This window comes from Ceratotherium simum, chromosome 7 (genome assembly GCF_057802395.1).
Source record: "Ceratotherium simum simum isolate JZ-2026a chromosome 7, ASM5780239v1, whole genome shotgun sequence".
Taxonomy (NCBI): domain Eukaryota; kingdom Metazoa; phylum Chordata; class Mammalia; order Perissodactyla; family Rhinocerotidae; genus Ceratotherium; species Ceratotherium simum.
In genome coordinates, this window is record NC_141906.1 from 47,867,485 (window position 1) to 47,883,320 (window position 15,836).

The window sequence follows — 15,836 nt, forward strand, 5'->3', positions numbered from 1 at the left end:
TAAATAAAACCTCTATATGCACTAACCTCCCATCTTCCATATTAGTCTTCCATGCATGGACCCTTTGGTTTAACACCGTTATCCTTAAAAAGATTACTGGATACATACATTTAAGGATTTCTAATCATGTGATCCATAGTCAAAAAAAGAAAAATAAATCCTAGAAGCCCTTAGTCTAGATAATAAGTTCTCTCCAGCTTTAATGTTCCACACTTTTTCTTCTATTTACTTTGTAGATCAAAGAACTGACAATTCATAATCCAAAAAATATAAATTATTAAACACAACTATAAATCTTTTTTCTTACCTCTGAATAATTCTTAGTAGCAACATTTTGGGAGGGCTGCTGTCTTGTAGACTTAAACGCTATAATGAAAAAGATGAAACATCCATTATGTTATTCTTAAAATAACTTAGAAAAATTTGCACATTTCTTTAACTAAAGATTTTCTAAGTCTATATGCAAAAACCCATGATGACTAATTATAAAACCATTTATATATTTTTTTAAATCTGAATGGAGGTGGAATTATATGTTCAAATAAATCAAGGCCTACCTGCCAGTCTCATATGATTTCCTGGCTTATTCAAATATAGTAACAAGCAGTGTTCATAAATATACCTACTCTGAAAATATTTTATAGAAAAATACCTGAAGGATAAAATCTGATCACCTAATGGACTGAACTCCAAATAGATTGAAGGTAACCCTCCTAATGTCCCCCTTCTTATAGTTGGCAATACCTTCCCTGTTGCTATCTTAGGAGCCATAGGGCTCCAGTAAGGGCTTTCTTATTCTCCTTTACTTTGTTAACCACATTCAGTACCTAAGAAATAGTCCAGAGGGAAATTCTAGAAAACAGCTTATCTTTTATTCTATAAAACTTTCCTTTGAATTCTTACTTTTTTAGCTTTATAAACTTGGTTAGAAACATGAAGTTCAGTTAACTCTTTATTTTTCCCAAGACTGAAACTGCATTATTATGATTTTATAAGAAGAAGTATATATTTGGTCTTTGTTCCCATTAGTGCCACAGAGCTCCTAAAAATTTCCTAAGTGATGAGAGCCATAAAGGTGTCTTTTGTTATGTTAATGAGGTGACTTTGGACTGCATCCAAAGTCAGGGGGCTGGTTGCCAGGAGAACCAACCATGAATAGGGGGTTGGAACTTTCAGTCCCATCCCCTGATTTCTGGGGAGCGGGGAGGAACTGGAGGTTGAATCAGTTACCAATGGTCAATGATTTAATCTATCATGCCTATGTAATGAAGCTTTCATAAAAACCCAAAAGGAGGCAGGGGTTTGGAGAGCTTCCAGGTGGTGAACCAGAACGCTTCCACGTGCCACCGTGTTGGGCTCCAAATTCCATGAGGACAGAAACTCCTTTGTTCAAGACCTCCTCGCCCTATGTATCTCTTTATCTGGCTGCTGATTCATATCCTTTAATATCCTTTGTAATAAACCAGTAATCTAGTAAGTAAACCAGTTTCCTGAGTTTCATGAGCTGCCCTAGCAGATTAATCTAACCCAAGGAGGGGGTTGTAGGAACCTCTGATTTACGGCCAGTAGGTCAGAAGCACAGGTAACAATCTGGGTTTGCTACTGACATCTGAAGTGGAGAGGCCAGTCTTGTGGAACCGAGCCCTTTACCTGTGGAATCTGACACTACCTCTGAGTAGATACTGTCAGAATTCTGGTGGTGTGGGGAAACCTCCCGGCACACACACACATTGGAATTGGATGCAGAATATTAAAAACCTAGAATAAATTTCAAACAGTCAATTAGAGGTTTATTTTCTCCTAAGCCTTACTAGTTTCCTAATATAAAAAAATGTCTCCCTCAAGACAATCCCCAAACCGAACCACAGGGCAAGAGGAGAAAAAAAGACAAGGCTTGAAAAAGTCAAATGCTCAAAGAATCCCACAAAGTCCAAAATTCTCCTGGTCAGAAAACTCAGGCATCTTTCTACCTAGCCTAAATTTATGATTTGCTCATTTTCCTATCCCCAATCTTGTGATGTCTACCTGAGAGGAGAGATAAACGGCAGAGGCAGAGTTCTTATCCGCCCTACTCAATTATTGGCCTCACATCCTACTCTACTCAAAAGGCTAGACAGGGCAAGTGAATAAAAAAGCCAGTGATCATGACTCTTTCAAAGAATATTTCTGCTAAATAGTCATTCACTAATTGACTCCTCAAACTCTCAGACCCTTGAAAACAAGAGCCCTCCTTTCTTTTTATCCCCAGTGGATAACAAAAGAGGAGTAAATGTTTGTGAGATAATGTTATCAGAAAAACAAGGACTGGGTTTTGTTAGGAAGGCAGTACAGTACGGTGGTTAAGAGCTCTAGTTTTCGACTCATTTTGACTTACTAGCTGGTGTCTATGGCCAAGTTCCTTGGCTTAAGTCTCAGTTTCCTCACCTGTAATATAGTGTTAATAATATTTCTCGCAGAAATTCATTGAAAGGATAAAAAGAGGTACTCTAAATTGCTTTGGCAAGTGCCTAGAAGCAGCAGGTATTCAGATAATGTAGCCAGTAGTAGTAATAAACGTAATAGCGGCAGTGGTAGCCACGGTGGTAAATTAAATGCAAAGGCAGTGGCTTCAGAGGTGTCTTTTATTCACTTAATCACCATCCTCCACAGACAAACTTCAACGGAGAAATCTACGCTGTCAACTCTTATTTACAACCGCTGCTGGCTTTAAGTGTAATATCTACCTTTCTCAATAAAATTCCGGTACGACACCAAATCTCTGTACTCCATGGAGCTTGTTATAATAGAATTTGACCTTTATTTCTCTTCATTCCTTCATTTATCATAGGAATCTAGAAGTTATTCCTAAGTTGCTTTTGTCCCAAAGTTATGGTAGCTATAGTTAATACCCCATGGTTATTTTGTCAGAGATGTAAAAAACACCAAATCTAACCTGACAAAAATATTTTACTCATATGCATTAAAAAGTCAATTTCATTTTTCAGAAAAAGGCTCAGTGTTGGAGGTAATCAGTTAAATTGTAAAACCATTAAACCAGATCAATTCTATAAAAGATAAATTTAGACTAATTTATAAAACATCCATTTTCATAAGTTTATTGTAAATATTGCCACAAATACTAACAGCAGCAATCATTTATTAGATTCTTACTAAATGCTGTACTCAGTAATGTATATGCATAAATTCATTTAATACTTATAATTGCTCTGTGAAGTCAGTACTACACTGCCAATTTCAGGGATCTGAAGCTTAGAAAATAATAACAGTCTACACTTACTGGGGGCTTCATACGTATAGATACTGTGTCAGGTATTTCACATGCAGTTTCTCACTAATCCTCAAAATAACCCAATGAGGTGGATGCAATCATCACCCCATCTTACAGGTGAGGACACTGCAGCTTAGAGATAGAAAGCTCAACTAATCTGCTGGAGGACACACAGCTAGTAAATGAAGGAGTTAGAATTCAAATCAAGGTCTTTCTGACTTTAGAACCATGCTGTTAATCTTTATGCCATAGAATCTCTAAGTAATTTTTGTTCAATCATTCTCAAGTATTTAATGAGCACCTGCTATATGCCAGGCACTGTGGATACAATGATGAACAAAACAATGCAACTCCTGCTCCCTGGTGCTTTTAGTGCAAGGGCACCAAGCTGGCAGGTGAAGAGCTGGCTGACCATACAGGTCTGACTCTAGAGCCTGAGCTCTTAGTCACAACCATTGCAGCAAAAGGCACAATAAGATTTTTGCCTAGAAAATAATTTAGGAAATCTTGAGTTTCATATTAATTTGGTTTACTTACATAGCTTCTTCTTACAAATGAATACTATTACTTAAAAAAAAAAAGGTTAGTCATGCCAATTTGTGAACATTTTAAAGCACTATAACTGATCTCTCGTCTTCTCTGCACAATTAGAAGCTTTATTCCACAATATCAATAAGTAATAGAGCAGGAGTCATCAAAGAATGTCTTTGAAAGTCTCATTGGCACAGTGGTTCTAAAATGAACTGACATTAGAAAGTGAAAAAATGCTCACAAAGCTTCTATGAGACAGAGTTCTAGCTGCAAAGCAGGCAGTCACATATGAGTTTTAAATAAAGAAAATGAGGATCAAAACTCTGTATCTGTTCATTGTAGGCTAGATTATTCAGACAAACACTTCTGCTGAAAACAACTCAAATTGCTACATCAAAAATTGAAAAAAAAAATCTTAAGGGAACCGAAGAGCTGATCATATAGTAAGGAATTAACAGGCCAAAACTGAAGAAAAGCTAGAACTCAGAGAGGCTAGTATAGCAGTCTTTTTCCCTGAGGACACCTACTGATCTGGGCAAATGTTAACCCTGGTTGTGACAGTTCTGTAGAGGGAGGGAGAGAGCTGCTATAGCTCAAGTCCTTCCCAAGGCAGAGACCCTAAAGCATTTCCTCCCTGCCTTAAGCTGGGACCCCAATGGTGAAGGAGAGAAGCAGGCATAAACATTTTACAATTACATGTCACCTGGCTGGTCCTCAAGTCATAAATTTAAATTTAATCTAAAGTAGTCGAAGACTTGTGGTGCCCGAGAACCCTGGAGAAATAAATACAAATCTTCTGTGGAGGAAGACATCTTCACCCAAGATCTCAAATTATTCCTACTGATAATTTTGGGGAGACAACAGATAACAAAGCATGCAAGGAAACAAGTCGCCATAAATGAGAACCATCAGAAACAGATAACAGAAAGAGGTCACAGACATTCAGACACTGGGTTATTAAGACACAGAAGACAGGGGCCGGCCCCATGGCTTAGCAGTTTGGTGCGTGCACTCTGCTACCGGCGGCCCGGGTTCGGATGCCGGGCGCGCACCAACATACCGCTTGTCGGGCCACGCTGAGGCGGCATCCCACATACAGCAACTAGCAGGATGTGCAACTATAACATCAACTATCTACTGGGGCTTTGCGGAGAAAAGGGGAAAAAAAAAAAAAAGGAGGAAGATTGGCCTCAGGGCCAGTCTTCCTCAGCAAAAACAGGAGGGTTGGCATGGATGTTAGCTCAGGGCTGATCTTCCTCCAAAAAAAAAAAAAAAAAAATTCAATGTACAGTTTTAAGAACAGATGAGTGAATTGGAAGACTGATCAAAAATAATTATTCAGAATGGGGCACAGTAAGATAAAACAACAGACAATACAAGAGAAGTGAAGAGTTATGGAAGGACAGATTGAAAAGGTCATACATTTATTTAATTGAAGACCCAGAAAGGAGGAGAAAAACAATAATGTAGAGGTAATGTCTGAAGGGATAACAGCTAAGGATTTTCTAGAAATGATGAAAGACACCAATTTATAGTTTTATGAAGCCCAATAAATCCTAACCAGGACAAAAAAGAATCCCATATCTACATTCATCATAGTGAAACTGCAGAACACCAAAAACAGACAGCTCGAGGAAAAACAGACTACTTAGGAAAAAAAAGTAACAAGCTTAACTAATAACTTATTTCTTAACAACAATGGAAATCTGAAGACTCACTTTAGGTAATTAATTCTGCCCACTGGTGTCAAGGAAAGCTTCACATAAAACAATTAAGCCATGATGAAAAAAGGCAGTTTGAGCTAAGGCAAAGGTGGGTAATTTATAACATCTGTGCCTCTGTGTTGCACGCTAACCAACTTTTGGTGGTTTAACGTGGAAGTGTTCATATTTTATTCGCTCTCCTTTTCTAACTCCCTGTTTTCTCTCCTCTTTTTAATAATAGCAATACTCCTAAATGCCTACTATGTGCCAGGCTTTTTGCTTTTAATCTTCAGAATAACCCAATATGGCAGGAATTATTATTCCCAATGTACATGTAAACAAACGAGGAGAGTGACTTGTCCAAATTCACAAAGCTTTTACCTGTTGACCTCAGCCTAGATCCTTTACCATACTGCCTTTTCTCTCTTTCTCTCTCCTTCTCTGCTTTTATCTTAGACCTGCCAAGAATGGAACAGCATCTTTCTGCATGCCATTTCCTAAATGGCAACAAAGACAACATGCTTCTGAAGTTAAAAGATAAGGATCTCAGCTGGCTCTCCTCAAGTACTGAATAATCGTTGAGTGAAAATATAGCAACAGAATTTTTGATAAGAAGATTCCTTAAGAGTCATTTAACGGGGGCTGGCCCCATGGCTTAGCGGTTAGGTGCACGTGCTCCACTACTGGTGGTCCGGGTTCGAATCCCGGTCGCACACCAACGCACGGCTTGTCCGGCCATGCTGAGGCGGCATCCCACATAGAGCAACTAGCAGGATGTGCAACTATGACATACAACTATCTACCGGGGCTTTGGGGAGAAAAAGGGAAAAAAAGAAGGAGGATTGGCAATAGATGTTAGCTCAGGGCCGGTCTTCCTCAGCAAAAACAGGAGGATTGGCATGGATGTTAGCTCAGGGCTGATCTTCCCCCCCCCCCCAAAAAAAGAGTCATTTAATGGATCTGACATTTTTTTATCCTTTCTCCAATGTCAGTTGTCATCCAATAAATGTTGAAAACTTCCTTTGATAGAGTCACAACTCACTTCCTTTTAAGGCAGCTTACTCCATCTTTATACTACTTAGATAGGTTATTCTGTATAATGCAAAGACCCCTCTACTGAGAACCAGTAGCTAGGTCTCCAATCTTACCTTGCTCTGGAAACTAGCACACTAATTAACTACTGGTTCTGGAATCCAGAAAATGTGGGATTGACCCAAGCTCTAGAATTTACTAGTTGTGAGACCTTAGATAAGTTGCCTGTGTTTTCAAAGCCTCAGTTTCCTTTTCTGTAAAACAAGGATAATTTAAGTATCTATGCTACAGAGCTGTTGAGAGGCATGCAGTAACTGTCTCATAAATATTAGCTATTATTAGTACTATTAGTGGTTTTCTCCACCTAGGGCAAAGTGCTTAGCTCAGTTCCTCATCTAAAAAATGAAGGAGTAGGCAAAGTTGTTCTTAAGTCTTTCAGGTCCATTCTATCAGATAATAAACTTAAATCTTATGCTGCTAGCTTTTCTCATCTATCCTCACTGGACTAGTAGTTTTTAATCAGAAGCCCATGGATGGGCTTCATAGAGGTCCCTAACTCTGAAATTGAGCACAATTGCATATGAGAACTTATTTAAAGAGAGGAGACATAGCTTTCATCAAATTCTTAAGAATCCATAACTCTAAACAGATTTAAAACCACTGCCTTTGGGACTATAGAGATCAAATCTATTCAACCTTTCACATGATAAAACTTATGTAAAGACTTGAATTTTTCTCAAGTTAGACATTCCAAGTTCTTTCTACTATTTTTTATATTATGTGGTTTCTCTTCTGAATGATCATACATAGTAGACATCCTTTTTGAAATACAGTTCCAAAGATGAGCACAGTATTCCTGGTGTCATGCATCTAATTCAGTTGAGAGGGAGCACTTCCTCGCATCACTGCTATTAATATTGCTTAAGACACCATTAGATTTGGACAGCTACGTCAACCTGCACAACTCTTAGTGACCTACGTCTGTTTTACTTGGGTTGCTGCTAATGTCACATACCTCTCACAGCTCTTTTTGTGCAGCTGTCCTTTTAGACATAAATGTAGTTTATATTTACTCTTGATAAATTTCATCTTGTAAGATCTAGTCTAACTCTTGAATCTGTCAAAAATTAATCCTAGCTATAAAAGTGAGTCAATAATTAAGCTCAAATAACAAAATAATGTAAATAAAATACATACGGATATACTTTGAATGTTGGGTAGAAAAAATATCCACCTATTTTAACATATATTCTTAAAAATCTGACTCACAACTTGGCCTGATCTCACAAACTTTTAATATTTTAAAATATTTTACTAAACTTTTATATTAAATTATTATTAAAAATAGTTTATAAAAATAGGTCCCCTTAGTTTAAGGCCAATTTTTATACTACAACACATACACAAAATTAATTCAAAGAATCCTAAACATAATTTCTCTTAGATACGGCTCACGTGACTTCTCTGTACTAACAGCAGAGGCGGACAACAGCAGCATGAGGAAAGAAAGTAAACAGTACATTAAGAAGTAGTTCCTTCTCTCTTGATCATTGGTGATTATATTCACCAACTGTCTCACTTTTCTATGCCTTAGTGATCCCTTTACAGAAGAGAAATAATCAAATTTGTCTAAAAGTAAGGAATTATAAAAAATAATTTTTAAGGCTCACCCTCTTCAGTAGCTCCAATGAATGGCAAAGATTTTTTAAAGAATAATTTATCCTTTGGTCCTAATAACCCTTTTAACTCCCCAGTAATGGCAACACAAACCAGTGAGGTTTACTAATGGGTTTTCCTAGGTCTTCCTATGTTGGAATTTATAAATAACTACTAGGTAATCATGTGCAGTCTATACTCACCATCTATAATAGACATGTTTCTAGATGTTGACATAGAGGCCTTTGAACTTCTGTTTCCAGTAGAAGTCTCTAGACTGGTGCCTGATGTTAGAATAAGCAGCAGTCAATATACAATCTCATCAGTAGCTAAGGTTTTTTTTTTAAAACAATACCAAAATGAAATTTAAATAAAGTTATGTCAAAACACAATTTACCTATAAAAAGCCAAAAAAGATACATAAGAAGAAACATCTAGAGTTTAATCAACCAATTTTCAGAGACTATACTTAGGCCATATTTGGTTCACATTTTCCAATTAAAATTTAAGGAAAAATTTTGTAAATGTAAGGATAATGAAAATAATTAGCACTAGAAGATGAGAATTTCTCTCCCTGGAGATTTTACCAGCTTAAAATTCCTATGGATAAATCTTTAATAAAAACAATTTAAAAATATTCCTATGAATGCATTTATATAATGCACCAGGAAGTCACTGGGTGACCATTTTCTGTTGTTTGAACTAGTCAATGAAAATAGTGTCACATTAAATACAATGAAGGCAATTACTATTAACGATTTTTTTAAGAAATCAAACTGTTTTGGGGTAATTTTTCTTTTCAAACAAATTTTATGAAGCCACTTTATAAGAACATTTGTATCTTATGAAAGCAACAAAAATAATAATTTTTTATTAATTATTATTATTAACAATAATCTAGTTTCCTTCCTACTGCCAATGGCCATTAACTAGCCATCTTCCCTAATAGCTCATATTCGCCTCACTGTTACTGTGTGTGTACATGTGAGAGCAAATACAACATTAAATGTACCCAAAAGATACTGTATGAGAAACATAGGAAGTTCTTAAAAAAATACGTGTTAAAAGCAACTAAAACCCTATGTGCACATGGCCATTCAAAATTTATTTCAGTAAAATGTACATGTCAGAACTACATTAAAGACTGAATTTCTGCATTATAAACATAAAAATGTAAAGAACTGTGTAATTTGATTCCAACAACAGGAATACAATTCTATATTTCCCACTCAACTACCACATCTGAATGTGCGCACAAGACCGTACTCAGTGCTAACCTCTTCCTCTCTGAGACCCTCTTCTCGATGCTGAATTCTGCCCTCTTCCTCCTCTTTGGCCTCTTCCTCGGCCTCTTCCTTTGTTGGCTGCTGCTGCGATGCTATCATCGGAGTCAACAGCCATCTGTTCTGCCAAATCTATACTCATAAGGTCATCAGCACCAAAGGCAGAAGCAAGGTCCTCTGCCTGAGATCTGAGGGCTCTGGCCCTAGTCATGGCCTGACGGGGAAAACAAGGAGAAAGTACACATTAGTAGATAATGCAGCATCCTAAAAGTTATTAATCCGGTCATTCAGATGAACATTTAATGCCATCAAATTGTCTATACTATTATTTTTCACTAATCATGCTATAAAAATGTAAAACAGGAAAACCCTCCTTCCCCAGCAATCAAATTCAATACCTATGATTTGTCAGATCAATTTAAAATACTACCTGTAAAATGAGACCTTTTGAAAAGGTTTACCAAGAAAAGATAAAATTTCACAGAATCAAAACTTGCAGAAATGGCAGGAATATTGGCAAGTACCCCTAATTCAACACCACCATTTGTAAGAGACTGTCATCATTTGAGCTACTTTGTACACTGAGCTCTTAATAAATCACAAGAAAAAACTTACAAAAATAGCTGTTGTCTCTGGGTGACAAAATTTTCAAGTGCTTTTGTTTTCTTCTTTATTCTACAATACAATTTTTCTAAAACATCACTTCTATAATCATAAAAACATGAGCAATAATCTCTTACAAATACATGATAAAAAGAATTAACAAGAATATATCAATTGAAGGCCTGGAAAACAATAAAAACCTTAGGACCAAGAATATGTCACAAATTTTAATTTGATAAGAAACTGTCTAGAAAAGACAAGTTTGAAACTTAGTGAAACGTTCTAACTCTGAAATAAATATAGATTTTCTAATTAAAATTAGAACAAAAGCAATGCTGCCCTAGTCTCTTCCCTTAAACCAATCAAAATGTAACGAGGAAAACAAAAATAAAACCCAATACATTTTCAATAAAATTAGAAAATAGCTCTAACCCCAAAACACAAAATCTATGAAGAAGAGTTAATGGATAGAGTGAATATTTGACCTGGCTAAGGGAGAAGGTTGAGAAGAGCGTCAGACAGTGGAGAGCTCTCCAGAAGTGATCTACAGATCCCAAGAGGGCATGACAACAGTCTCTCTTGCTTGTAATGACAAGTTCCGGGTATACGAATAGGCAGCTAGAACATTTCTAAGCTCTCTGTGATGCCATGAAATAAGGAGAGACAGGGCTAAATGAGGAGATGAGAACAAAGCAGACAGAGTAGAAGTAGGAGTGTAATGGGTGATGGGAGGTGGGGGGTAATCCAGCCTCACGGTGATGATCTTAGCTGAAATGAAGTAACAGCTAAATCACTACACGAAGGGCTCAACATGGCATTACAACACAAAAAGAAAAAACTCTAGGGAATACAACAAAAAATATAAAGAAAAAATAGTAGAAAAAGATTTCAATTCCTCTTTCTTGTCCCAGATGAAGTAAGGTCAATCCTCATTACTCTCCAATTCCGTATTTGCAGATTCACTGACTTGGCAAAATTTATTTGTAACCCCCAAAACAATACCCCTGATACTTTCGCGGTCATTCATGGACGTGTGCAGAGTGGTGAAAACTGAGTTGCCTGACACACACGTTCCCAGATGAGGCTGAACGGAGCAACACTCAGCCTTCTTGTTTCAGCTCTTATACTTTAAACAAGTGTCCTTTTCATAGTATAGTTAGTGTCACGTTTTTCACAATTTTGTGCTTTTGGTTGATGATTTTACTTTTAAAATGGCCCCCCAGTGTACTGCTGAAGTGCAAGACGGCTGTGACGTGCCTTTTAGAGGAAATACCCATGTTAGATAAGCTTTATTCAGGCATGAGTTACAGGGCTGGTGGCCATGAGTTCAAGGTTAATGAATCAACAATGTATGTTACATAAGGTGTCTTTAAACAAAACACACATGAAAAAGGTTATGTATTGATCAGTTGACAAAAATGTTGTAACCAGTGTCTGGCAAGAACCTAATCCTGTATTTCCCCTAGGAGTGATGGTTCAGTATTCACTAATTTAGTGTTTGCAGTGACTTTATAGAACATAACTACCATGAATAACAAGAACTAGCCTTACTTTTTGTTTTTTTAAAAAGTAGATTTAAAAGAAAAAAGGAGGCTTACATTACATAATTAATAAGATAGATCTAATTGATACAATGTTGAACTCTATACTCTGAAAATAAATAATATACTTCTTTTCAAGACCCCATGAAATGTTTTAACTCATACATAACGGGATGCTAAGAAAAATATCAATAAATTCTTAATAGTAAAAACAGTATCACCATACTATCTAATCAGCATGCAATAAAATTAGAAATTAATAACAATGAAATAAAAACCCTAACTCTAAATTGCAAACAAAACTAAAATTACAGAATATCTAGAAAATAATAACAAAAATACTGCATATCAAAATATATGAAACAAAGCAATGAATTAAATTATTAAAGCAAAGAAATGAGAATGGAGAGAATAAAAGATCCAAGGAAAATTAAAAGAATCATCACAAAATGGCTCAATTCTAAGTAATTTGGGAAAAAAATGACCTAAACCGGGCCAACAAAAGATAGACAGTCTCAATAGACTAATTATCAAAGAAAATTTTGAGAAAATTATTAAAAGAACTACACTCCTGAAAAGGACCACAATCAGAAAGTTTCACAGGTAAATTCTATCAAATCTTCAAAGAACAGATAATTCCACTGCTATTCTAACAGTACCAGAGCATAAAAAAGAAAGCTTCCAAACTCTCTTTATAAAACCAGCATAACACAGTACTGAAAACTGGCAAAGACTGCATGCACAAAAAAGAAAATTACAGTATCCTACTTATGAATATTAAAGCAGACAAAGAAAATCTAGGAGAATATGGAAAGACCAGTATACCCATTACCAGGGGGTTCACAAAATGATACCAAGGATGGGTCAGTAATAGGATACGTATTAATATAATTCACCATATTCATAGAACAAAGGAGGAAAAACCTTGCGTGCTTATCTTCATAGATGACAAAAAGGCACTTAATTCATAACCCATTCTGGATTTAAACAAAAAACCCCTCATGAACAGGTGGATACTTCTTTTACATGGTAAACACCCTAAACACGCTACACACACACACACACACACACACACACACGACTGTGCATGCACTTTCACGTGAGTGCTCTTACAGATCAATTAGAGAAAGACCAGCGCCCTAGCCAAAAATAATAACAATAATAAATTCTAGGCAAAGACCATGACCAGGTGCTTTGCTCAGACGCACTAGTAATAACAGTAGTATGAATTAAAAACAACAGTAAGAAATAATTTCTCACTCCTTAGATTTGTAAAGATCAAAAGATGTAATAATACACCCTGATAATAAGGACGTAGGGAAATACTCACTCCCAAATACTATTGGTTGGATTGTAAACTGGTCTAACACCTTTGGAACGATCTGACAGAATCCAGCAAAATTTAAAATGCATATGTGTTTTTATGATTATTAATTCTTGGAATGAATTACCATGATTTCCAAGTTTTATACTTTTCCTTTGTCTAAATATTATATCTTCATTTTTTCATCTCAAATATTACATTCAATTATTATTTTAACTCCACCTTTTCTTTGGAGATACAGACTTTGGAGTTTACCGATATCTATGAAGTACACTAGTTCTAAGTTTTACCTCATGAGTATAAACCTAGAGCCATCAGGAGTATAGGTCTAGAGCCAATGGCAAGATGATGTTTCCATATACTTTTTTTTTCTGGTGAGGAAGATTGGCCCTGGGCTAACATCTGTTGCCAGTCTTCCTCTATTTTGTATGTGGGATGCTGCCACAGCATGGCTTGATGAGCGGTGCGTAGGTCTGTACCCAGGATCTGAACCCACAAACCCCGGGCCGCTGAAGCGGAGCACGTGAACTTAATCACTATGCCACCGGGCCAGCCCCCTCCTTATATTTTTGGTGAGATTTGAAAACATACTATTCTAGCATTACACTCTTTTTAATTGTGGTAAAATATACACAACATAAAGTTTACCATTTTAACCATTTTTAAGTGTGCAGTTCAGTGGCATTAAGTACATTCACATTGTTGTACAACCATTGCTATCATCCATCTCGACAAGCTTTTCATCATCCCAAACTGAAACTCCATGCCCATTAAACAATAACACCCATTCCCTAATCCCCCCAACCTCCTGGTAATCACTATTCTTCTTTCTGTCTGAATTTGACTACTCTAGGTATCTTACATAAGCGGAATCATACAATATTTGTCCTTTTTGTGTCTGACTTACTTCACTTAGTATAATATTTTCAAGGTTCATCCATGCTGTAGCATGTATCAGAATTTCATTCCTTTTAAGGCTAAATAGTATTCCCCAGGATATACCACATTTTATTTATCCATTCATCTTCTGATGGACATTTGGACTGTTACTCCTATTGGCTATTGTGAACAACGCTATGAACATTGTTGTACGAATATCTGTTTGAGTGCCTGCTTTCACTTCTTTTGGGTAAATACATAGAAGTGGAATTGCTAGATCATATGGTAATTCTATGATTAATTTTTTGAGGAACCATCACACTGTTTTCCATAGCAGCTTTTATATTCCCACCAGCAATGCACAAGGGTTCCAATCTCTCCATATTCTTGCCAATGCTTGTTATTTTCTAGTCTTTGGATAACACTCATCCTAAGGGGCGTGAAGTAGTATCTCACGGTTTTGATTAGCATTTCCCTAACAATTAGTGATGTTGAGCATCTTTTCATGTGCTCATTGGTCACCTGTATATCTTCTTTGGAGAAATGTCTATTCTGGTCCTTTGTCCCTTTTTAAATTGGATTGTTTTATTGTTATTGAATTTTAGGAGCCCTTTATATATTCTGGATATTAATCCTTTATCACATATATGATTTGCAAATATTTTTTCCCATCCTGTGCTTCTTCCACTCTGTTCAAAGTACTTGGTATTACAGTTTGAAATAGGATATCAACCCTGCCTCAAATTCAGATAGAACATAAGAAATCAGAAGCCAGATAAACTACAAACTGTGAGAACAGACTAAGAATAGCTTTTACACTTTTAAAGGATTGTAAAAAAAAAAAAAAAAAAGAATATGTGACAGAGACCATATATGGCCTGTAAAGTCTAAAATATTTACTGTTTGGCCTTTTATTTAAATGTGAACTTATAATTAAAGAAAATATTTGGGAGTTTCTATATGAACAAGAAACATTAAAGCATATTTTTTCTCTAAATGGAAGGGCTACTGCTTTTGTTTGTTTAAATAACAAACAGGGTACTGGGATTCATATTCTGAGCTAAATGCTTCTGCAAAGCTGAGAATTACAGCTTGGGAAAGTCTCAAACTCCATTAGTCCAGTTCTAAACAGTATGCTGAGAATGAAAAAATTTATAACACCCTACAGCACATTGAAAAATTACCTGAGAGGCCCTGATTACCTGCTACAGTTTTAAAATATAGCTGAAAATCTAAACCCAAAGGTTCCTTCCTCTGAAAAACTCCCACATGAAATTCCTCGTGTCCTCTCCTACCATCCTTGAAAAAAATTTTCACTCTTTAAAAGAGTAATGGGGGCTGGCCTGGTGGCACAGTGGTTAAGTACACGTGCTCCGCTTCGGCGGCCGGGGGTTCACAGGTTCGGATCCCGGGCGTGGACTGATGCACTGCTTGTCAAGCCATGCTGTGGCAGCATCCCATATAAAGGAAAATGGCCACAGATGTTAGCCCAGGGCCAGTCTTCCCCAGCAAAAAGAGGTGGATTGGCAACGCATGTTAGCTCAGGGCTAATCTTCCTCACACACAAAAAAAGGAGTAATGAAAAACTGAGGTTAGTGGCTTCAAACACAAAGGAACCGTTGTAAAAAAATATTTCAGTATAATCTGTTAAATTGAAAGTGTTAATCAAATTTAAGCCAAATAATCCAAGAACCAGGAATCATTTCTTTCTAGCATTCATTCTTGCCATTTGGCAAACTCGCTTTTCTACTTTAAGGGCACTCTGTAAGGTGAATACAAATAAAGTATATGTGGTAAGGGATCCCTAATCTACAGTTTCCTCCTCTTGACTTCCAAAAAATCATCGTGTAAATGGTATAGCAGTTGCATCTATGCTTACTATGAACAGTGATTTTGATGTGCTGCATGATAGTTTTAGAAGTTTTAGATTTTTAGCCATTCATTGGCCATGCATTGTATTAATGTTATTGTAATATAAAGTTCTGATAGGACACAGTGTAGTGGAAAAGTCTGAAC

At 36.4% G+C, this 15,836-nt stretch overlaps 1 protein-coding gene across 3 annotated transcripts in view; it reads right to left on the reverse strand.

The window, feature by feature from the left end:
- Positions 1-15,836, reverse strand: part of MRE11 (MRE11 double strand break repair nuclease) — a 68,324-nt gene that overhangs the window by 14,234 nt on the left and 38,254 nt on the right. For all 3 annotated transcript variants that reach the window (XM_087433607.1, XM_004427436.3, XM_087433606.1), the window contains exons 15-17: positions 9,468-9,687; positions 8,394-8,474; positions 308-366 (exon numbers count right to left, since the gene is read on the reverse strand). In XM_087433607.1, the coding sequence (XP_087289733.1) occupies positions 308-366; positions 8,394-8,474; positions 9,468-9,687 (360 nt within the window). The remainder of the gene's footprint in view (positions 1-307; positions 367-8,393; positions 8,475-9,467; positions 9,688-15,836) is intronic.